The 24,465-nt window shown below is 41.7% G+C and overlaps 1 protein-coding gene across 4 annotated transcripts; it reads left to right on the top strand.

The window, feature by feature from the left end:
- The first annotated feature begins 6,298 nt into the window (after positions 1-6,298).
- Positions 6,299-20,295, top strand: LOC112260220 (discoidin domain-containing receptor 2). 4 transcript variants are annotated; one of them, XM_024435155.2, is made up of 17 exons: positions 6,311-6,581; positions 8,671-8,765; positions 10,691-10,793; positions 11,071-11,314; positions 11,692-11,839; positions 12,182-12,284; positions 12,771-12,954; positions 13,339-13,582; positions 13,776-13,844; positions 14,305-14,441; positions 14,900-15,107; positions 15,413-15,642; positions 15,894-16,048; positions 17,044-17,244; positions 17,549-17,783; positions 17,901-18,050; positions 19,255-20,295. In XM_024435155.2, the coding sequence occupies exons 2-17, from the start codon at positions 8,693-8,695 to the stop codon at positions 19,387-19,389; spliced, it is 2,619 nt and encodes an 872-aa protein (XP_024290923.2). In that variant the 5' UTR covers positions 6,311-6,581; positions 8,671-8,692; the 3' UTR covers positions 19,390-20,295. The 4 variants fall into 4 exon arrangements, with proteins under 4 accessions (XP_042184505.1, XP_024290923.2, XP_042184504.1 ...); XM_042328570.1 differs by having other exon boundaries at positions 12,182-12,293; positions 13,779-13,844; XM_042328569.1 differs by having other exon boundaries at positions 6,312-6,581; positions 12,182-12,293; positions 19,255-20,294.
- Positions 20,296-24,465: the final 4,170 nt, after the last annotated feature.

Genomic DNA, 24,465 nt, shown 5'->3' with positions numbered 1-24,465 from the left:
AAGTTTTTGCTCCTGACACTGAAGGCATGTGTAGCCTATAGCTACAAAATATCTAGCTTACTCTCAAACAAGGACCGATAACAGTTAGGCTGTCTATGTACAGAGGTCAGTCCCTCCTGATCTCCATCTGTGGCCGGTCTTTTATGGAGGCGGAGAGTGTTTACTCCTGTCAAAATCTGTCCACGATAAGCAGATCGATAAGAAAACCGCCTGCCTTCTCGCCTTTGGCAAGTATGGGCAGCTGCAGCCCAATATGGTGACCGGAGTATGGGTGTGTCTAAAGGACGGGTGTATGGAAAGAAAATCAGCTAATTGGGTAGATTTGTTGCCCCTCAAGACCGTTTTGGTGGTTGACTGGGCTGCACGAGTCAAGTCGATAAGCCAGCGACCAGTGCACCGATGTTGTTTCGATGTGCCTGCTGACCACTGATAGGGGCTTGCTACTATCAGTCTGGTGGTGTTGCTGACGGTAGCAAATGTTTTCCCTCCCTTGATTTTATTTCCAGTAGGATAGCAGCCCGCACAAGAAATGACTAATATTGATAACCATCTAGATGTCACCTTGATATGTACATACAATCTACTCAATGGGGAGGGCATGAATGGCAACGACACAGGGACACAGCGCTCTTCGCTCCCGCTTGACAAGCACTACTGTCCTGCAACGGCCTGGGAAGTAGCCAGCTACCTAGTAGCCAATATCAGGGTCACAGTCACAGTAAGCACACGCATACAACTCATGAAGCAACAGTACACTGATCATGAGTAGGCCTACTTTTAAAACAAAATAAACAATTGTCAGTTTTATAACCTTTTTTAAAAAGTATTATTTGTATAAAACTAACAGTGAAATGCGACTCAGACTCAAATGTATGGTAGTTTCGTGGTAAGATACAAAATAAACACTGCTCAATCAATCAAAACCGTTTAACCTGTAGCAGAGCGCATTCCCCATGCCCCTTGCTTTTGACACACCCACTACTTCAGACACACCCACTCTCCATACTCTGGTCGCCATATTGTAATGCAGCTACCCCCTTCTCACCTTTGGAACAACGACTTCAGTTGTTGGAACGGTCACCCGACTATCTTGTCAATATAATAGAAAAGATTTAGTTATGGTCAAGTACTTCCATATTATTGCTTTCTTAGAAAGGCTGTGGCTGTTTGGGATTGCACGCCCACGATACGTAAACATGGATGAGTAGGCTAGTGCGAGAACTTTTGATTAATCTGTTGCTTTCCTAAAAGCACTTTCAAGAAAACATTGAGCAACATTCACAACAGAATATAATTTAATAACAATATAATTGAATAGTGATATAATTTAACTTTCGATATGTACATATTGAATACCATATTGCCAAGACTGGCTATACTGCCATTCTTCCTTTACTTCTGAAATCCCTATGATGTTCACAGTTGATTCGCAGCTGATCAATGTTGTGTGTGAAAAGTGTTAATCAGACAGATCTGATAGGAGGACCAGGATCCAGATGTTTTTCTACATGATGAATTGTGTGTGCAGTAACTCCCAATAACCACCATTTGTCACACCCTTATCTGTTTCACCTGTCTTTGTGATTGTCCTCACCAACCCCACCCCCTGTCGCCCATCTTCCCCATTATCCCCTGTGTATTTATGCCTGTGTTCTCTGTTTGTCTGTTGCCAGTTTGACTTGTTTGTCAAGTGAACCAGCATTTTTGTCTCAGCTCCTGCTTTTCCCAGTCTCTCTTTTTCTCGCCCTCCTGGTTTTGTCCTGACTCTGAGCCTGCCTGCCTGACCACTCTGCCTGACCCTGAGCCTGCCTGCCGACCCGTACCTTTGCCCCACCTCTGGATTATTGACCTCGGCCTACCCTGAGCCTGTCTATCGTCCGGTACCATTGCCCCACCTCTGGTTTACTGACCCCTTCCTGTCTTGTCCTGTCTATTGCCTGCCCCTGTTGGATTATTAAACCATTGTTATTTCGACGTTGTCTGCATCTGGGTCTTACCTTCATACCTGATACTATTATCACCAACGCATTTTAACTCCCAGTAACCACCAACTATCACAAACTAAAACTAACTCCAAGTAAACCAACACTAACTATCATAACTCAAACATACTACCAAAAACTCAAACGTACTACCACTAAGTCAAACAACAGATGTGGGATCTTAATTTGGTCACCATTTTGCTGAAGAACTTTCCTACAATGCAGGAAATTATAAACTTGTAGTGTTGAAGTTTGTAATTTCCACTTTGAAATTTCAGAGTTCACTGTACAAAACCTTAAGAACACCTGTTCCTTCCATGACAGAATCCACCTGAATCCAGGTGAAAGCTATGATCCTTTATTGATGTTTACTTGTTAAATCCACTTCATGTTAAAGAATGATTTTTAAGCCTTGAGATAATTGAGTCATGGATAATAATATGTGTGTGCCATTCAGAGGGTGAAGGGGCAAGACAAAAGATTTAATGCCGAATGCACCGGTTTTGTCAAGAACTACAACGCTGCTGGGTTTTTCACGCCCAACAGTTTTCGATGTGCATCAAGAATGGTCCACCACCCAAAGGACATCCAGCCTACTTGACACAACTGTGGGAATTATTGGAGTCAACATGGGCCAGCATCCCTGTGGAACACTTTGTAGATTCCATGCCCTGACAAATAGAGTCTGTTCTGAGTAATTGACCATTAATTAACATTAACACATTTAGCATCTCCTGGCTTTGACACTGCCACTGATGCAGACCTTTGAATTGCCTACACTTTAAAACGTCTAATAAATCCATGTAATATAGCCTACAATTTCACAATAAATCCATTATTTATTTTAGACAGGTCTGAAGAAACATGTTTTGAAGAAAATGTCTATTTCAGAAGAACAGAATAGCATAGTCTGAGTTATTTTAGGTTCTGATCTGACAATGCCATATGGTTGTGGGCTATACTCATTTAGCAGGCTAGATTTGCTTTGAATTCTGTGGCATTATTTTATAGTATTTTAGAGTATGAAGAATACAATTGAACAAAGCTGAATAAAATAGAAAGGCTATTTTCTCCAAACCATTTGAGGGAGTGCGCACATGCGGCTATTCTGTTTTGAGCGATTAACAAAGAAACAGGTACTCCTATGTCCTTCATTTTGAGTTATTTGTGTAACTTTAGTTGTGATACAAACATTGGGTTATATAGTTTGATTTTGTATAAATTCTAAGGCTGCATGATGCACCTCTAATGATAATTTGAAAAAAAGTTGAATGGGAGGCATGAGATCTGCTTTTTTTTGTGCAGGCTGTACACACTTCATCAGTCTCTTATTCACAATTTGACAAAAACTTGATAATGCCTCGAATTAACCCGGCGCACATCCTCTTTGTGTTGCCGTAATGCCCACAAAAAAAAGATCCCAAATGAATACAACTACTAGCATCAAAAAACTTTTTTACGCAATGAGGCTGACACAAAACATCAAAACGTTTAGCTTAAAATGTTGCTAAACTATTAGGCTTTTTATTCACATTATAAGCGCAACAATGTGCACACGGCAGTAGGCTATAAGCGCGAATGTTCCATTAGCGGGAAAACACCATTATCAAAAGGGACCGCAAATGCGATTATGCATGTAATGATTTTATTATAGTTGCATTTTTATGGTGAAAATTATATTCTCCAAACCAAAACTCACACACTGTGTATGTATGACAGTTAGACTCTACACCCATTGTAAAGCGGATTAATGTGCTTCATTTGAATAGGTTATTTGGCCACTTTAGTTCTGATACAAACATTATCAAAACATATAGGCCTATGGGCTAGGCTACATGAGGTGTGGGACTAAGATTTGAAAAATTAGCTCAATAAAGGTATGCATTGTTTCTTGCCTTACGCAAGGCATCATTCACAAGTAATAATATATCATTCACAAGTGGCTAATATTGTCACCCATCAGACTATTCTTGATTTAATCGTGCCTTTACATATACTAAATCATATGTGTGAAATTTGTTAAGGATTTAGAATGGACCATTATCATGCACCTGTCTCGATACAGGTGCAGGGGGGAAAATACAAGTAATCTATGCACTTGGAGGACACTTTCCCCGTGGTTCATGTTCATGCCAGCCAGGTAGGCTATATTCCTGTTGTAAAGACAAGCAATGGGCTTAATATTAGGAAAGTTGAGATATAAATATATTAGGCCTAGCCTATGGAAAGCTGATGGGATCCTCCTCTTTTTAAAAGGATCTGCATTCCGTCAACGGGACAGTTGTAAATCATGCAGCGCGTTATATCAAGATCGCAGATTTTAGAGTAACAACAAATGTCGGTCCATAGAAGTGTCTTATATCGGCTGAAAGGTTAAATTCTTGTTAATATAACTGCACTGTCCTATTTACAGTAGCTATTACTGTGAAAAATTCCATGCTATTGTTTGAGGAGAGCTCCTAACAACAAAACACTTTTTTCAACGCAATAGGTTTGATAAATTCACCTCTGAAGGTGAAATCTTGCTCTGATGTATCATCCAAAAGGTCCCAGAGATAACATGAAGTGTTGTTTTATTAGATAAAATCCTTTTTCATATCCTGAAAAGGTCCATATATCACGCACAATCGATTTTGTATTCCGCTCGTTCAATTTGCAAACCACGGAATCGGTGAAAATCTCACCCTAAACGTTGCTTGAACCAGTCAAATCACGTTCGTATCTACTCCTCCGAGATCCCAGAAGGTAACAAGACTTCACTATTTCATTAGGGGTGTTGTAAATCCTATAGGACACCATATTTGTTCAGAGAGCGAAGCCTTCATGGCACGCCGATGACGCGGGCGGCCATCTCTTGAATGACTGTATCTATGTCAACTGAGCATTAATCAGGGTCAAACAAAGCTAGCTAGATAGCGAATTAGCTGGGCTTTACGGGAGTATCCGGAAACCATATATATGTCGTAAAATGTAGCTTCTAACGACAGCATGCCTTTTCATTTTGGACAAAAAATCATAAGGATATTCAGAGTTATGAAGTTATGAAAACTGGTTGTTTTGTAAATGTTGAACTTATAATATGGCTGCTAATACTTGGAAAGCTAAATCAAAGTCAAAGTATACAGATTTGACGATATTCTTGCAGAAAAATGGAATATGAATGCAAATGTCTGCTTCACGGTTTGCCCAAATGTACCTGGGGACTTCACACTAAAAGTATTGTTGTCCACTCATTTTTCTGAAACTTTGCACATACGCTGCTGCCATGTTTTGGACACTATCGGAATTACAACCAGAGTGATGAGCTACAACTATGACCTTTCTCTTGCATTTCAAAGATGGTGGTTGAAAAAGACCGGTTGGTTTTTTCTTTGTATTTTTTTCTGCCAAATCTATTCTATTATATTATCCTACAATTCACATTTCCACAAACTTCAAAATGTTTCCTTTCAAATGGTACCATGAATATGCACATCATTGCTTCAGGGCCTGAGCTACAGGCAGTTCTATTTGGGTATGTCATTTAGGCGAAAATTGAAAAAAGGGGGCTATCCCTAAGATTAATAGAAGCCATCACTCTGTTTTCTCATGATATTGCTTAGCCTATAGAAGTGTTGTGCAACATGAGCTCAACAGTCCTAGGTGCAATTCAATATTAGGAAGGTGTTCTTAATGTTTTGTACACTCAGTGTATTTAATATATATATATATATATATATATATATATATATATATATATATATATATATATATATATATATATATATATATATATATATATATATATATAATTTAATTTAATTATTTTGTGGTTGGGGGGTCACCTAGCGGTCAGGGGCCCTAAGCGACCGCTTATGTCAATTATGACTGGAGCCGTCCCTGCTGCCCTCTCATGGTAAACTCCATTACTGAGGTGAGGCAGTTCCAGGTCAGTGTCTCAATCCATGCTAAATTGGTATGAGCTGGACACAAAAGAACCACTGTTGAAAAACTGGTGAGATCCACTCACTGCTGTCAATAAACAAAGAGTGGACATTACTTTTTTCATACAGTTGAAAAAAAGATCAATAACACTTCAATAAATAGCAGAAAAGGATCATCCAAGTTCAGTCAGACATGATTTGACTTCTATGTCCTGCAATGTTTCTGTTTTGGCCTACATTCTGCATGATACTTTTAGAAGCCTTATAAAACCCCATCACACCCACAGTAATGAACAGGTTTCCACAGGATGAATGTAAACTCGGGTCCTTCTTCAGTAGCACTTGGCTGCTCAACAGAAGCCTGCTCTAAACTAGCTCCCTTACAGCTCTCCAGGCCATAATTGAAACCTTATGTGCATCAGGTGGAATTCTGGGGCTTTTTGGCGTCACACCAAAGAATCCCAGAGTGTGTTATTTTTATTTCATTTTTTTCCCCATTTCTCTTTCCTCTAGTGAGAGAGCTTGCTTTTACATCAGCCCTTTTCCTCCTTCTTTCCCAGAAAGTCTATCCCGGGAAGAAAGTATATTACAGTGTAATAGACTTTGGAATTTTATCCAGTCGATTATGGAATAATATTCCCCTGGACTACTAAGGATTTTGGGAAGGCAGTGAAAAGTAAGTGTGGTCATTATTCTCCTCGATTACTCTTACTTTTATAAAACGTCATTTGGCATTGCATTTTGACACTGCTAGTAGCCACGTTTCGGTGACAGCTATGGGTATATTTGTCATCAATGGAATTGAAAGCTGAGAAAAGTTGAGCTGGTACCTCCCAACCTTGATTGACATGTAAATATAAATAAGTTGTTTAACAAAAATAAGTTATTTTCCTTTAGATAATAGTTCACTATTTTATCGTTATTTTATTTGCTTGAGGAAAAAGTGGAATTCCATTCTCTTCTAATGATTGACTTTATTTTAATGTTTATGTTCATTTTGATACTTTATTTGAATACACTAGTCACCTGACCTGCCAGTGTCAGTATTGACATGTAAGTGACACATGGACATTAACATTATTAGTATATTAACCATGGTGGATATGACCTAAACGCTGAGGTTCTTTTTCTAATCACACATTATTATAACTAGGGCCCAGAGTGTTCTGACCTGACCAGAGGAAAACTCCTGACCCTACACATACACACACCCAACTGAGGCAGAGAGCAGTCCGAGTTTAGCATGATGAAATAGGCCTAACGCAGGACAGGACCACACAAAAGCACAAAGGCAGCACTTTACAGCAAGGATCCGTGGGCATCAGATTAGTGTCCATGTGAATTCACCAACTCACCAGGGCTACACAGAACCACACAGTCAGTACTTTCCCCCCCCCACTCACATTTTTTGGGGTAAACTCACCACATAAATTACTGAAAGTACAGGAGGGTAGCCATATAGAGCATATTTGTGCAGTAGACATATTTCACCGAGACATTCACAGGCTTTTTAAAAGATAAATAAGCATTGGGGACTTATACTGCATGTACTGTGGATGGAGGGGTAGTCAATTACCTGAGTAGACCGTACAAGGGGGTCTCTGTGTATGTCTGCCGCTGGTTGGAACCAATGGCTTAGATAGGTGCATAATCTTAGAACGTGTTTAGGGGGTCTTCTTTGTATACTGTCTGCGTTGTTTGGTTGAGGTCCATTCCATTTCAACTCCATAAAGAGTGAATTGAACATCCTAATGGCGAATGGATGCCTGTTTTCATTCCTTGAATTGAATTTCAATTCACATCCTGAGTTGACTGGATTGATATGGAATTGAGCCTACCCTGATGCATTGGATCAATCAATCTAGCGATTGATCGATAAATCGTCAATCTTCATCATTATACCGAAGGGACATTTTAGTTCTTGGCAGGGGACATTAAACTGGTCAAATATATGAATCATAAATTAAAGAGTTTATTTCCAAAATGCTATGTCCACCAATTTTTCATCAAAAGTGATTGCTTGTGGGTTAAACACACCTTCATGTGTGTTTTAAAAAAATGACTGGTCTCAGATTTTTAATTCACAGACGTGTAGGATATATCTTTTTTAAAAATTCTATATCCATTGTTTAGCTGGAATGGAATGTTCGCACCCTGTATATTTGAATGTTATATGTGGTTGTCTCACGTTAAGATGAATGCACTTATTGTAATTTGCTCTGGATAAGAGCATCTGCTACATTACAAAAATGTCAAATGTAAATGTTGTACATACAGATCTCATATTACTGTATTAAATTATATATATATATATATATATATATATATATATTGATGTCACAAATGTATCATTTGTACAGTTCTTTATGTAGTTATTTGTTACATTTGACTGTAAAACGTAGCAGTATTACCTATTGCTCTTAGAATGAGGCGGATATATAGCATTTAGCAAAAACCATGATCATTTGTCTCTGAAATGAAACCATCAAGTGATATATTTTAAACAAGTACATCTCTGTCATTGAACACCTCCATGCCTTTATTAGATGGTGAAAAAAAACACCAATCTCTTTCATAATTTCTTTCAACAATAAAAGCTCATTTACCAACATTTCTATTTAATATAGAGAAAAAAGTTGAGATTAGAGAGAAGGAAAGCATTGACCAACGGATGGTACAAGTACAACCCCTACGTACGTATCATTACATACATATTGTGGTTGCTGTTGTTGTTGTTATACTGAACTTGTGAAACATTCTGTCAGGTGTTCAGCTCCTGCCTCTGAGATGAAGGCTCTACAGATAAGACATTGTCTCCTGCTATTCCTCCTCACTGCTGTAAGGACCCAAGTCAACCCAGGTACTGTACATGGAAGTCAACTCATAGCCTTTTCAAACTATCAGAGCGGCACTGTGCTGGCTTAGATGCCCTCTCCAGCATGGTCCCAGCAACTACAGTGGATGTGTAACCGAGGCCAAGACAGTGCAGCTTGATTTGGTTAACTCAGTATATCTGAAAAGGATGTTAAGTGTTTGTTTATTCATTTTAAGATGTTACATGTTCATGTCATGTCTCTGCATTTTCGAAGGCCTTTCTTTATACAGTACATACGTCTAACTGAAGGGGATATTACCGCATTGTAGTCAAGTCAAGGTGTTGACATGATGGAGATACTAGCACACCGTAATAGCTAGGTGGGCTGGTTAGGTCACCGTCAAGGTGTGCGTGTGTAAGTGTGCGCGTGTGGGGTTTAGCCATTGGTCGATTGGTCAGACAGCAAATATGTGAGAACAGGCAAACCATTCACAGGCTGGGGGCATTCAGGAAATGTCTGAAAAGCTGCAGGGGCAGGAGAAAAGAGGCTGATGGAGAAAAAGGCTGCTGGAGGTATGGAGTGAGCTGCTGGTGTGTGTGCGTGTGTGTGTGTGTGTGTGTGTGTGTGTGTGTGTGTGTGTGTGTGTGTGTGTGTGTGTGTGTGTGTGTGTGTGTGTGTGTGTGTGTGTGTGTGTGTGTGTGTGTGTGTGTGTGTGTGTCTGTATGTGTACATCTGTGTCAGTGCTAAGGAGCAGGGTGACAGGAGAGGCACTCATTCATAACCTACCTCTCCTGGACTTTTCCACTTGAAATAGTTTCACTGTATGAAGCATATTTTGTCCACAAGCTCTCAAAGTCTATTTCTATGTTTCAGTGTTACTTTGAGTTGTAAGCAGATCCAGAATGAAGGGTAATAGGCAGGTACAGTAAGAGTAGGACAGAGTTAACAGTTATGCACAATAAGTTAACTACATCTACCTACATGTACATACTACCTCTATTACCTCGACTCACCGGTGCCCCCCGCACATTGACTCTGTACTGGTACCTCCTGTATATAGCCTCACTATTGTTATTTTTAATGCTACTCTTTAATTATTTGTTACTTTTATTTTTGGGCATTTTATTTTTTTACTTAACACTTAATTTTCTTAAAACGGCATTGTTGGTTAAGGGTTTGTAAATAAGCATTTCACTGTAAGGTCTACTACACCTGTTGTATTCATGCGCATGTGACAAATAAAATTTGATTTGATTTGTGAGTAGACACAGTAGACGAAGAAGCCATTTGTTCTCACACACACACGCACGCACACACAGACACCCACGCACACACAGACACACGCACCTCAATCGCTGTTTTAACAGCTCATGGTTTTTCTCTTTCTTGCTATAATAAATGTTGTTTTAAACCACCGTAATAATATCTTGAGCAATTAGAGTTTTACATTTTTGGAGGGGTTTTGTTTCCAATGGTTACAGCACTAAGTCTAAAACTGTCTGTGACTTTGGCTCTGGTACAAAAGATAGAAAAAGAGATGCAAAATAAAGAGGAGGAAAACTGAAGGGGCCCCTCCCTACTATTTTTGCTTGGACTGGCACCTACATAGTGATGCCTCTGTTTCAGTGGGGCCTCCCAGGCCTAAAGGAAGAAGCTGGGGGAGGGTTGTGCCCTGTCCACTTCAGTTCTGACTCAAGCCAGATCCTACCAAATGCATGTGCAGTGTGGCACACTCATGGACTTCGGGAATACGTTCCCGTGCATAGATACACACACACACACAAACACACACAAACGCACACACCAAACATCTCAGTGACTTGTTGATGACATGAGTTGAATCTGTTTCATTTGCCATTGCCATAGCTTTTAACTAGGTCCTGGAGTTTTTCCCTGATCAGGCCACATAGTCAGGAAAAAAACACCTGACCCGAAAAACATGTATCTATAACACTGTATCTGCTTTTAGGTGTGTGTCGGTATCCTCTGGGTATGACTGGAGGACAGATTCTTGATGAGGATATATCTGCTTCTAGTCAGTGGTCAGAGTCTACAGCAGCAAGATATGGCAGGTATGCCATCCACATTGTCACCATATTGTAGACGCCTACACACTCTAAACTCTTTTCCGTCAGGTAATCAGAATACTGACTGTACTGTCTGAGTGAAGGCAAGATTGCCTGCCTTATTGCCCTTCACCAATCCAACCTTGTCAGATCAGTGATTCCTTCAAATAAGGGAGGAAGGCATTTTTATTATTCAATTGACTAAATATTATACTCCCTTCTAATATGCTATTCCCTTCTACTCCTACTGCTTCCTCCCTTCCTTCCCCCCTCTCCTCCTCAGATTGGACTTTGACGATGGAGATGGTGACGGGGCATGGTGTCCTAACATCATGGCAGAGACGGACGCAGGCGGCCCGAAGGATTTCCTCCAGGTGGACCTGCGTTCGCTGCACTTCATCACGCTCGTGGGCACCCAGGGTCGCCACGCTGACGGCATGGGCAATGAATTTGCCCAGCGCTACCGCATCAAGTACAGCCGTGACGGCAGCCGCTGGGTGGCCTGGCACGACAGGAAAGGCAGGCAGGTGAGCAGATGCAAAGTAGTGTCCATACTACCAGAATCCATTCTGACATCTGCTTTCAATGTTTTTCCAATGTTGATTCAATGTCCTTTTGCTCTCAGGGCTGGGTTCAAAGAGTATGAGTTTTCTTTCAAATACTCTGTAGATACAGTGTTTGATTGAGCCAGCCTGGAGTGCCAGTTGGGGCCCAACTGTTGGGCTGGGTTTTCACTTTTGGGACTACTCCATTGGTTGCACAATCTTGCTTTGATTGGCTTTGTGATTGGTGTGACTTTTCTATAACTTCCATTCTTGTCTGGCTGTGATTGTTGGCATTTGATGTTTAGTGACTGCAGTTTTTGGATGAGGATGATGATGCTCTTTCCTGTTCCTGTCTGCAGGTGATCGAGGGGAACATGAATGCCTATGACGTGGTGCTGAAGGACCTGGAGCCACCAATCATTGCCCGCTTCGTACGCTTCATGCCAATCACAGACCACTCCATGATCGTGTGCATGAGGGTAGAGCTCTATGGCTGTGAATGGCTAGGTCAGACACACTACAGTACATCCTATATCTAATCTCATCCTATCCTATCCTATATCTAATCCCATCCTATCCTACAGCCTAGATTTAATCCCATCCTATCCTACATCCCATATCCTATATCTAATCCCATCCTATCCTATATCTAATCCCATTCTATCCTACATCCTATATCTAATCCCATCCTACATCCTTTCCGTATATGAAACTGAAATAAAAGAGAATAGCCTAGATGCTCCCAGAGTTGGAATGTAAAGCAAAATTTAGACCAGGCGGATGTAAAACGGCCACTGTCATTGATTGTGACCTTTCCTTTGACCTGTCCCTGGCTGTGTGTTATTGCAGATGGCCTGGTGTCCTACAGTGCTCCGGCCGGCCAGGAGATGACCTACAGAGGCCTGGACGTCCACCTCAATGACTCGGTCTACGATGGATCCATGGGTCTACAGTCAGTTGGGTTTGTTTTAGTATATTTGTACTTCAACAGTGGCATTTTCTAAGTACAAAACTGTTAAGGAGCGTTAAATGGTCCACATCCTAAGTGACTCTGACCCGAAGGTACTATTTAACAAAGTTGTGAGCCGTTCTTGGCCCATGTGAGGATTCTGTGGACAACTCTTGTCACACTACTGAGCTAAGCGGAGCCAAGCTGTCCTGCCCTAGCCTGGTTTTGTATCCACCATAGTTTTTGGAACCGTGCAGAAAAGAACAATGTGAAAGAAAAATATCCAAGCCAGCACAATACGGTTCGGGTCAGTATGATAGTGTGAAATGATGACGTGCAAGACACAAGTGGATTCAACACAGGCATGATAGCAACAAAGACCTCCTTTTTTCCTTTCTCCCCTCGGTATGAGTTAGGGATTAAGTGCCATGCACAAGGGCACAACCGTAGTGGATGGGAGTAACGGTCCTTTCTCCTCTCTCCCCCCAGTATGGAGGAAGGCCTGGGCCAGCTGACTGACGGGACGTGGGGTCTTGATGACTTCCTCCACAGTCACGTGTACGGCGTGTGGCCTGGATACGATTATGTGGGTTGGACCAATGAGAGCTTCCCTAAGGGCTACGTGGAGATGACCTTTGAATTTGACCGCGTCCGCAACTTCACCTCGATGAAGGTGAGAGGTCAACTTGTACAAAAGGAGGTGGAGAAAGGATGTGGTTTTACCATGTTCCCAACGGGAAAAACTGGGCAAAACGGGTTGAAATTCTGGTTTTGTTGATGTAATTTCAGACCGACCATAAACTTGTGTCATTGGTCCACTCAGTAGGTGTGCAAGAGATACCGTATTCAGGCATATGTGGAGGTCTATTTTGTCCTTCAAGAGTGGCTAAATATTTAGGCATATGTCCAACAACTTTAGCCTCCAATTGTTTCGTCATTGGCTGAATAGCACCTGGACATCCAATTTGTACTTCAAACCATGCAGTGACAGACAGTATACCACAGTACACTCTACACTCGAGTGTTATAGTTGATAGTTCTCCTCCTCTCTCCGTAGGTGCATTGCAATAACATGTTCAGCCGCGGCGTGAGAATGTTTCGGCAGGCCTCGTGTTACTTCCGTACGTCCGAGTTGGACTGGGAGTCCCAGCCAGTGTCCTTACGTCTCCCGGTGGACCAGGTCAGCCAGAGCGCCCGGTTCATCACCGTGCCCCTGGGGGACCGCATGGCCAGTGCCATCAAGTGCCGCTTTGCCTTCAACGAGGCCTGGATGATGATCAGCGAGGTGGCCTTCCAGTCAGGTGAGACTTGAGTTGCCTGGGTCGTGTTCAGTTGGGCTTGCTGTGACTAAACATTTTTGTAACAGGGAACGAAAAACATATTGTGTTTTAGTTCAGGTGGTGTCTCTCCCCGTTCCACTCTGTTTCAAAATAGATGATGACATTTCTCCTCTTTCTCCCTCTCTATCTCTCTCGCCTCCCCCCCCTCTTTCAGCAGGGACAGCAGTTTATAACACATCTCCGACTCCCCGCAAACGTGGCCACCCAACAAATGTTATTCCAGGTTAGCTCCAGCTATGTTCTTACCTGTTTTGTCTTCGCCAACCCTGTCTCCTTTTGCATTCAATAGTGCCCTCTGCTGCCTGTTCTTAAAATGCTGTTGCATTAATTATGATGAATAGAGGTTAGTTACAGTGAAATATGAGGGAAATTACAACAGCATTAATGAATGATAAATACAACTTACTGAGGATGACATTATAATTATTTTATTTTTTTAAATGAAAAGCTTACATGTGATGTGAGCACTAAACGTATTGATGACCACCCTTTCTTGTTATAAATATTATAATGCCATAAAATGTTTCAAGCTGTCAAATCTTTGTATCCTCAACTCCTTCAGTGAGGGATCTTGGATTCTTCGCTCCAATGCGCTTTGACAGGGAGGTAAGGAATTGAGCAAACAAGGAAGGAGGAAGCAACGAAGCTCTCTGTTAAATATTTTATACCTTCTGGTACATTAGGAGATGACCCCATCCACAAAGTGGATGAAAGCAACACCCGGATCCTGATTGGCTGCCTGGTGGCCATCATCGTCATCCTTTTGGCCATCATAGTCATCATTCTGTGGCGCCAGGTCTGGCAGAAGATGCTAGAGAAGGTATGTAACAGATTTTTATTCTCTGAGGTGTTTTCAGAGCGGAAATCATTAGGGTTGATCTAATAGCTACGAGGAAACTTCTCTGTCTTGTTATAAAATAAATACTGCTGTCGGGCTAAGAAGGAAGTCAGAAACTAAGACTGCAAATGACACTGATCAAAAGTTGTTGATTCAAGTTTTTAAATTTTTGTTTTTACCTCAAGTGTTTCTTATTAACTGTAATGTATCCCCAAACATTGATTTGCATGGCCTCTCAGCTAAACTTAAACACAAGATTACAACATCTGTCAATGTTTGACTTGGTGCCAACCACAGTGTTAGAAAAGCTAGAAGATGCACCTCTTATCTTTGCCATTGATTGCTTCCGTTGTCCCAAGAGCGCCCTCTACCTTTTCTCTCTGGTGCCACCAAACATTACAACACGCACAGCTTATAACAGTAACTACCCTTCCCTCCAGGCTTCGCGGCGTATGCTAGACGACGAGCTGTCGGCCCGTCTGGCCATCCAAACCCAGGCCTTCTCTTTCCACCACTCGTCCCAGTCCAGCGGGGAAGGCTCCAACTCCACCTACGAGAGGATCTTCCCCCTCTGCTCCTCTGACTACCAGGAGCCCTCCCGCCTCATCCGCAAGCTGCCCGAGTTCGCCCAGTCCACTGAGGAGCTGGGTGAGTTGATTCAAGGGAAAGTACAATCCAAAATCAAAGTTTAACAGTTAGACTAACTTTTGAGGTGTGAAAAAAATATGACAAACTTTGATATTGGAGTGTAAATGTCCTTTCAAGCCAGTGTTTCTCATATGGTGGGTATAGTGATCCCTAGTTACTTTTGGGTTGTGGCTTATTACATAAGACAGGCCTGTGGCTAGAAATATCAGTGTTCTTAACTTGGAGGGTCACAAGAACATTTCAATTTGTCTTGATCAGGTCACATCTTACTGAAGTGTGAAACTTGTGCTCTGTGTACTTCACAGCAGGGACTAGCTCCTCCTCCAGACCACCCCAGGCCTGTGGATCAGACGGGGCTCCCCACTATGCCGAGGCAGACATTGTGAGCCTGCAGGAGGGGACTACGGGCAGCAACACCTACTCCATCACGGCCGTCAACATGAGTCTGCTCTCTGGGAAGGACACGGCCATGAGGGAGTTCCCCAGGGACAAGCTCACCTTTAAGGAGAAACTGGGAGAGGGACAGTTTGGAGAGGTATGGAATGAAACTGGCGATAAAGGGAGTGTGTGTGTGTGTGTGTGTGTGTGTGTGTGTGTGTGTGTGTGTGTGTGTGTGTGTGTGTGTGTGTGTGTGTGTGTGTGTGTGTGTGTGTGTGTGTGTGTGCATGCGCGCGTGCGTGCAAACATGCAGGAAAGCAATTTTAAAAAACAAAAGTCAGATGACTCTTGCTTTCTTGCTAGACAGATGAAACATCAATTGTAAAATGCCTTTGTTTCTTCCCACAGGTGCACCTGTGTGAGGCCGAGGGCATGCAGGACATTGTGGAGAAGGATCTGTCTGAAGAGGTCAATGACCGTTCAAATGAGGTAGAGGGCAGCGATGACACACCTATTCTGGTGGCTGTGAAGACACTGAGGGAAGATGCCAACAAGAATGCAAGGTGAGAGCACTGGATCTGGAACTGTTTCCATGACAACTGTACTGTCCTAAGTACAAGAGCCACATGATTTACAGTATGGAAAATTACTTTTGTGATCCGCATGACTACAATGCTTGTTCTTGCCTCATCTTCCACTTTGTGTTCTTGGTGTCTTGCCATTGGCCAGTTGTAACAGAGAATGTGTTCACAATAATCTACCAAGTAAGAATAGGTAAGTTGACCAATCAACAAACGGAAAGAGCACTGCATTTCCCTATTTTGCCAGGTGTCACATCGGTTACCATCCGTTGTAACAGGAATGCCTTTTTGAAAGTGAAACTACATGGTGTGACAAGGTAAAGTGTGACAGGCAGGTGTCACAGCCGTTATCTTATGTCACACCAATGACTTCCTGAAGGAGAAACTATCTGTGCAACTCAATGTAAAGTGTGACTAGCACTCTATCTCTCTACCGCACCTGCTGTCTCGACCTCTGAATGGTCTGCTATGAAAAACCAACTGACATTTACTCCTGAGGTACTGAGCTGTTGCACCCTCTACAACCACTGTGATTATTATTTGACCCTGCTAGGCATCTATGAACGTTTGAACACCTTGAAGAACAATCTGACTTTAATGGTCATGTAATCTTATAATCTCCACCCGGCACAGCCAGAAGAGGACTGGCCACCCCTCAGAGCCTGGTTCCTCTCTAGGTTTCTTCCTTGGTTCCTGCATTTCTAGGGAGTTTTTCCTAGCCACCGTGCTTCTACATCTGCATTGCTTGCTGTTTGGGGTTTTAGGCTGGGTTTCTGTACAGCACTTTGTGACATCTGCTGATGTAAAAAGAGCTTTAGAAATACATTTGATTGATTGGTTTACTAGCAGGGGTATGTTATTGTCCAGTGTTAGTTACAAGAATGGCTTATTGAAGGAGAAACTGCATGGTATATTTGTGCAACTTAATGTAAAGTGTGACTGGAATACGTCATAGCCGTTACCACCTCGTGTTACAGGAATGACTTCCTGAAGGAGATCAGGATCATGTCTCGGCTGAGGGACCCTAACATCGTCAGCCTGCTGGCAGTGTGTGTGGAGAGCGACCCCCTCTGCATGATCACGGAGTACATGGAAAATGGAGACCTTAACCAGTTCTTGTCCAGCCATCAATTGGATGAAGTGGAGGAGATACAATCTAGTGACAAAGCCACGGTCAGGTACGTTACATCTGCATAATTGTACTAGATAATGACATCCCCGATTAGGGTTATTATGAAAGGTGATACTGTAATCATAATAATAATTCATTTTCTTACTTTTTATTTATGAAGTCAATTTTTTCATCCATATAGTTCATAACAGTATGCGGAAACCGATGCAATAGCGCAGTATTAAAAAGTTTGTCATGCCAACACTTTAAAAGGAGCAAAAATGTTACATACTCTTGCCCTCTCTTTGTCATTATTTATTTTTTTAAAGTTCAGAGTTCAATTACTTTTCAATACTCTCATATCCTCTTAGCTATAGCAACCTGATGAGCATGGCTACACAGGTAGCCTCTGGAATGAAGTACCTGTCCTCTCTCAACTTTGTCCACCGCGACCTGGCCACGCGCAACTGTCTGGTGGGCAAGAACTACACCATCAAGATCGCTGACTTCGGCATGAGCCGGAACCTGTATCGCGGTGACTACTACCGTATCCAGGGGCGGGCCGTTCTTCCGATTCGCTGGATGTCATGGGAGAGCATCCTATTGGTGAGGAGTTTTGGAGAGAGCTGATATTAGCTGGTAATGTTCTGTCGCATGTAGTTTTCAACCAAACATGTTTCCCTGTGTTTGGATATGAGTCAAATGACTGTGTGCCTTTCCCAGGGTAAGTTCACCATGGCCAGCGACGTGTGGGCTTTTGGTGTGACTCTGTGGGAGATTCTGACCCTGTGTGAAGAGCAGCCCTACTCGCAGTTTTCCGACGAGCAGGTCATCGAGAACACCGGCGAGTTCTTCAGGGACCAGGGCAAGCAGGTGACTACACACTAGTGTATTTACTACACTCTTAGAAAAAAGAGTTCCAAAAGGGTTATTCGGCTGTCCCCCTAGGAGAGCCCTTTTTGGTTCCAGGTAGAACCCTTTTGGGTTCCATGTAAGAACCCTCTGTGGAAAGGGTTTTACATGGAACCCAAAAGGGTTCTACCTGGAACCAAAATTGGTTTCCTATGGGGACAGCTAAGAACCCTTTTAGGTTGTAAATAGTACCTTTTGTACCGGTGTATGGCTACCACATGTTTACTATGTCGGCATGCAATCAGCACTGTTCTATGGCAGCAATATGTGTACATGCAACAAAACGGGTATAGAACCAGGTTTGTCAGTCTACATGACTAAATATTATTTTAGGTTGCTGCTCAGCTAAATGTGCTATCGTGCATACATTTATTTTGTCCCCCTACACCAAACGTGAACACGACACACAGGTTAAAATATCAAAACAAACTCTGACCCAATGACAATAATTTGAGGACAGGTCGAAAAGCATTACACATGTATGGCAATTTATCTAGTTAGCTTGCACTTGATAGCTAATTTGTCCTATTTAGCTAGCTTGCTGTTGCTAGCGAATTTGTCCTGGGATATAAACATTGAGTTGTTATTTTACCTGAAATGCACAAGGTCCTCTACTCCGACAATTAATCCACACATAAAACAGTCAACTGAATCGTTTCTAGTCATCTCTCCTCCTTCCAGGCTTATTCATATTTGAACTTATATGGTGATTGGCATCTACACTTTCATAGTATTACCACGACAACCGGCAAAACAGTTTGTCTTTCAATCACCCACGTGGATGTAACCAATGAGGAGATGGCACGTGGGTACCTGCTTCTATAAACCAATAAGGAGATGGGAGAGGCAAGACTTGCAGCGCGATCTGCGTCAGAAATAGGAATGACTTCTATTTTAGCCCTTGGCTTCGCAGATGCTCTTTGTGCACGCGAGCAGTGTGGGTGCAATAATTGAATAACATGGATTTCTAAATTTATTTTGCAATGCTCGCACACGCAACGTGTCCGGTCTGGTCAGCATGTTACAGTTTACTCATTGTTGCGGTTGACAGACATTCACTGTGTGTTGTTCTATGAATGAAATATGTGTGACAAAACATCCCAAATCTGGTCATTTTGTAAAAATGTATTTTCCTGTAATTTCCTAAAATGTTGTTTCTTCTCAGGTGTACCTGCCGAGGCCTGCCTGTTGCCCTGATGCGGTCTATAGCAGCCTGATGCTGGGTTGCTGGAGGAGAAATGCCAAACAGAGGCCCACTTTTCAGGAGATATACAGCCAGCTTGGGGAGAGCCAGGAATAGCAGCTCATATATAGACCATGATGACCATGAAAGTGCTCTGGGGAAAAAGTTCCCCTAGGTACAGATCTAGGATCAGCTTCCCCTGCAAAACTAACTGAAGATCAGCGTTTAGGGGCAACTTTATCCTACACTTCACCCTTTTTTGTAACATGGACCAACATCTATGGTCCTTCTACATTTAAGGGACGGCAAAGTATGGTCCTTCCTCCTTTGAGGACCCCATAAATTAGAACTAGCACGTGAGAACTGACTGAAAACTGCATGCAATGATCTATTCATCTCTCTCTCTCAGCCTTTTTCTCTCTCAATTTGAATTGACTCCCTATATCTCTATTCGCCAGAGCCATGTATATTTATATTAACAATGTCTATTGCACACTATGAAAACACCACCTCTCTCTCTCCCTCTGTTTCGCTCCATCTCTCTCTCTATCTCTCTATCACAATCTAGTTTTTAGCGTGTGGGACAGTTCTGTAAAACATTATTCGTTATGTCTGTGATGATAAAATGTAGGAATGCTGTGTCAGATCGTGCACACCAGGAAATGTAATGTTGTTTATAATCTATTATGAAGATAATAATAATGTGTAGAAAATCTCCTTTTGGACTCAGATATTCAAGAATGTATCTGTTTGATAGGTTTTTCTTTATTCAGTTGATGTTGTGAAATGTGTTGTATTTTGTCAAAGATAAATAGGTCCTTTGAGTTAAATTTGTGCTTTGAAATAGTGCAACTTCATGCTTAAAACCTGCATTTCTATTGTTCGTGCAAGTTTTATACTCTAATTACAGTAGGCCTACTTATGGTTTCAATTAATTTACTGAACATTCTTCAACGTTCAAAACAATTTTAAAAATGACAATAAAATGTTAAAATAAAAAAATATGATGTAGATTATTCCTCTTTTCCTCTGCCTTTAGCAACTTAGTGAGCCTGAAAAAGAAAGACAAAAACCGAAGTAGAAAAAAAAACGTGTAATTCACAACTTTTTTTTTTTTTCAACATTCTGTATTGACGGGATGTAATTGCTACAATATTTGAGAAATGAAATACAGAGTACAAGTACAACCGAGTGCTTAGTAATGTTTAAAGGCTTCTTCTACTTTCCTCTGCCCTCTCTCAGTGCTCTCCGGAGTCCCTGGAAGTCCTGTAATCTGCTTCCTCCCACCTGTAGCAGTGGAAAGGCTAGAGGGCGTCATCACTGATAGGAATCTGTAGTTTACCAGTGGCTTCAGCCAGCAGTGTGCAATCCTGAGGGGCCACAGAGCTCACTGGGGAGATGGAGGAAACCCCAGATGATGCGTTAGGGAGGTTTAACTCCTTTAGAAGAATTTGCATGGATGCTATGTCAAGGACCTGGCCAATGATCTAGTTAGCCAGACAGATTATGGAGTCATGTGAAGCACAATATAATAGTCTTGAGGCTGCTTATTGAAGTGAAGCTTGCACTGAGTGATGAATGCAGGGAGCTATCAATGTCATATACTCATCACCCAATGACCTTATTGGTGAGAGAGAAGATGGTGCCATGTTGGACCCCAGATTCTACATGTACCTCTGTCTTAGGGAGGTCCATGGCGGACAGTTTCAGTTGCATTTTGAGAAGTTGGTTCCCACATGTGAAACTCATCAAGGTAAGAATCCTTCCAGTTGGTAGGAGCGGATCTCAGGTGAGATCCGGTCTGAAAGAAACTTCATGGCAACACAAACAAAAAATGTGGATATGAGAAATGACTTGGGCATTATAAATGGGGTTATTCTCATTCATGGCATGAATTGTTTTACTATCAGATATTATCACCTCGAAAAAAGTGTTGAAATACTCCACCGTTCAAATGTTTGGGGTCACTTAGAAATGTCCTTGTTTTTGGAAGAAAATATATTTTTTGCCCATTAAAATAACATCAAATTGATCTACAGTGTAGACATTGTTAATTGTTGTAAATTACTGTTGTAGCTGGAAACGGCAGATTTTTTATGGAATATCTACATAGGTGTACAGAGGCCCATTATCAGAAACCATCACTCCTGTGTTCTAATGGCATGTTGTGTTAGCTAATCCAAGTTTATAATTTTAAAAGTCTAATTGATCATTAGAAAACCCTTTTGCAATTATGTTAGCACAGCTGAAAACTGTTGTCCTGAATAAAGAAGCAATAAAACTGGCCTTCTTTAGACTAGTTGAGTATCTGGAGCATCAGCATTTGTGGGTTTGATTACATGCTCAAAATGGACATAAACAAAGACCTTTCTTCTGAAAGTCATCAGTCTATTCTTGTTCTGAGAAATGAAGGCTATTCCATGCGAGAAATGGCCAAGAAACTGAAGATCTCGTTCAACGCTGTGTACTACTCCCTTCACAGAACAGCGCAAACTGTCTCCAACCAGAATAGAAAGAGGAGTGGGAGGCCCCGGTGCACAACTGAGCAAGAGGACAAGTACATTAGTGTCTAGTTTGAAAAACAGGCACCTCACAAGTCCTCAATTAGCAGCTTAATTAAATAGTACCAGCAAAACACCAGTCTCAACGTCAACCCTGAAGAGACGACTCCGGGATGCTGGCCTTCTAGGCAGAGTTCCTCTGTCCAGTGTCTGTGTTCTTTTGCCCTTCTTAATATTTTAGTTTTATTGGCCAGTCTGAGAAATGGCTTTTTCTTTGCTACTCTGTAGCTAATGTAGCTAGCACAACATTCCATTGGAACACAGGAGTGATGGTTGCTGATAATGGGTCTCTGTATGCCTATGTAGATATTCCATTAAAAATCAGCCGTTTCCAGCTACAATAGTCATTTACAACATTAACAATGTCTACACTGTATTTCTGATCAAATTGATGTTATTTTAGTGGACAAAAAAATGTGCTTTTCTTTTCAAAAACAAGGATATTTCTAAGTGACCCCAAACTTTTGAACAGTAGTGTATATCAAGGCTATCACAGCAAATGTAAGATCCAGTGGTATAGTTTACAGCAAACACAGCCAAAAGTTTCCTGGACCAAATTGTTCCACACTTTGATATTTTACATATCCTCTTCCTAGGCCTACTCAAATGCTATTTTCTAATGAAATGTAATATCTTATTTTTTAGATATATTTCAAATTCAAATGTTCTCCCCTGTCATTGAAATCATTCTCCATATTTGAACGTTAACATTTTTGGTGTAAAAGTCGCTGTCTTCGTTGTGTTAGTAAAGAGTTATGTAGACTGCTCTTTACTGAAATGATTCCATTCCTGATTGTGAAGGTCATTGTCATATAATTCTGACCAGAGCCATACAGTACACACTGAGTGTACAAAACATTAGTAACACCTGCTCTTTACATGACATAGACTGACCTGGTGAATGCTATGATCCCTTATTGATGTCACCTGTTAAATCCACTTCAATCAGTATAGATGAAGGGAGGAGACAGGTTAAAGGAGTTTTAAGCCTTGAGACACAGATTGTGTATGTGTGCCATACAGAGGGTGAATGGCCAAGACAAAAGATTGTGCCTTTGCACGTGGTATAGTAGTTGGTGCCAGGCGCACTGGTTTGAGTGTGTCAAGAACTGCAATGCTGCTGGGTTTTTCATACTCAATAGTTTCCAGTGTGTATCAAGAATGGTCCACCACCCACAGGACATCCAGCCAACTTGACACAACTGTGGGAAGCATTGGTGTCAACATGGGCCAGCATCCCTGTGGAACGCTTTCGACATCTGGTAGAGTCCGTGCCCAGACAAATTGAGGCTGTTCTGAGCGAAAAGGGGAGGTGCAACTCAATATCAGGAAGGTGTTCCTATTGTTTTATACACTGTGTATTTAGATATAGACTCTAAATACATGGCTATGGCTGTGATGGCCCTCTGTCATGCAGGATTCTAAAGGTGCCCGCATACTAGGTTCGATTTGCTCCTAGCAGAACTCGGCTAGGCGAGGCGAACGTCTGTGCCTCACACACTCCCTTATTAAAAGACCTTTGTTGAAAAAAATTTTTTTTTAAAAAGCTGCAATATTTCTGTTTGTCCCTGAGATACCGTAACAACATAGCCAGTATACACTTCCTCAAGATAGTCAGAATTCATCTAAGGAAAATCTACAAGTCTGTAATGCATTTTGACGTTTTTGCTGAGGTCTTAGTCGCGAAATTTCACATCTCACCAAGATGTGTGGTGCAGTATTTATCAAGTGAAAAAAATTGCATAGAAACTATTGGCTCTCGTTTGAATAACAATTAACACTTAATTGAGGAATCCGAGCTCCCAGTTGTTTTGAACGTGCATTCGTTACAGAATTTCGACTTGTCTCAAGAAAAAATTACGTGCTTCAATACCAAAACGAACAAAAACATCACAAAATTTCAACATAAGATATGCGTGAACTGTTTCGACTGGGAAGCATACGACAGGCTAATGCCACGTTCACGTGCTAGTCATGACTAGGAAACTTACAAATTTTCAACTTGCTTACTGGTTGTGGTTATGCACCTGCCGCGTTCAGCCAATTAGCAAGTCTGACATTTCTGAGTTTTCTAGTTCCGACTAGCAGATGAGCGCAGCATTAATTCTATCCATAGAGTTCGATTGCACAACTTTTGGAGGCGTTCATGCTATCAAGTGTAATCTGAAGTTCGGAGTTCCGACTGGGAACATTTACTTGAACAACCCTCCAAGTTGTAGGGCGCGCTCAAGCAGATCATTTTTGTCAAGTCTTTGTAAGTATGTTGAGCCTACATGCTGATTGCATGAACTTTACAAAAATGTGATCAAAGGTCATGAAGTTTTGACTGCAAGTTTCTGCAGCTGCTCTTCACTAACTTCATCGCCTGCATTGTGGGAGGCCCAATGGCCAACCAATCATTATGGTATTTTTGTTTGAGCCACGCGAATGTGACCGAACTGCGATTCAGTGGATATATACATATTCATGTGATATTTGAAGCTATCGCTCACTGATTTATTGTACAATGTACACACACATAATTTCAGTTTGTGAGTGTGTGATATGGGGGTTGGAGACATGTTTATATAAACATTATAAAGTAAAACTTTTTTAAACAATGGCAACACTGCCATGTTGATCTGAGCCTTGC

Source organism: Oncorhynchus tshawytscha, linkage group LG10 (genome assembly GCF_018296145.1).
Source record: "Oncorhynchus tshawytscha isolate Ot180627B linkage group LG10, Otsh_v2.0, whole genome shotgun sequence".
Taxonomy (NCBI): domain Eukaryota; kingdom Metazoa; phylum Chordata; class Actinopteri; order Salmoniformes; family Salmonidae; genus Oncorhynchus; species Oncorhynchus tshawytscha.
Note: the sequence above shows the minus strand (reverse complement) of the source record. Positions and strands in the feature narration are given on the sequence as shown.

Excerpts from the sequence above, each read along its gene's own strand:
- LOC112260220 (XM_042328569.1), top strand. The coding sequence starts at position 8,693 with ATGAAGGCTCTACAGATAAGACATTGTCTCCTGCTATTCCTCCTCACT. Across the intron at positions 10,794-11,070 it reads ACAGCAGCAAGATATGGCAG|ATTGGACTTTGACGATGGAG; the intron begins GTATGCCATCCA and ends TCTCCTCCTCAG. Across the intron at positions 11,840-12,181 it reads CTATGGCTGTGAATGGCTAG|ATGGCCTGGTGTCCTACAGT; the intron begins GTCAGACACACT and ends GTGTTATTGCAG.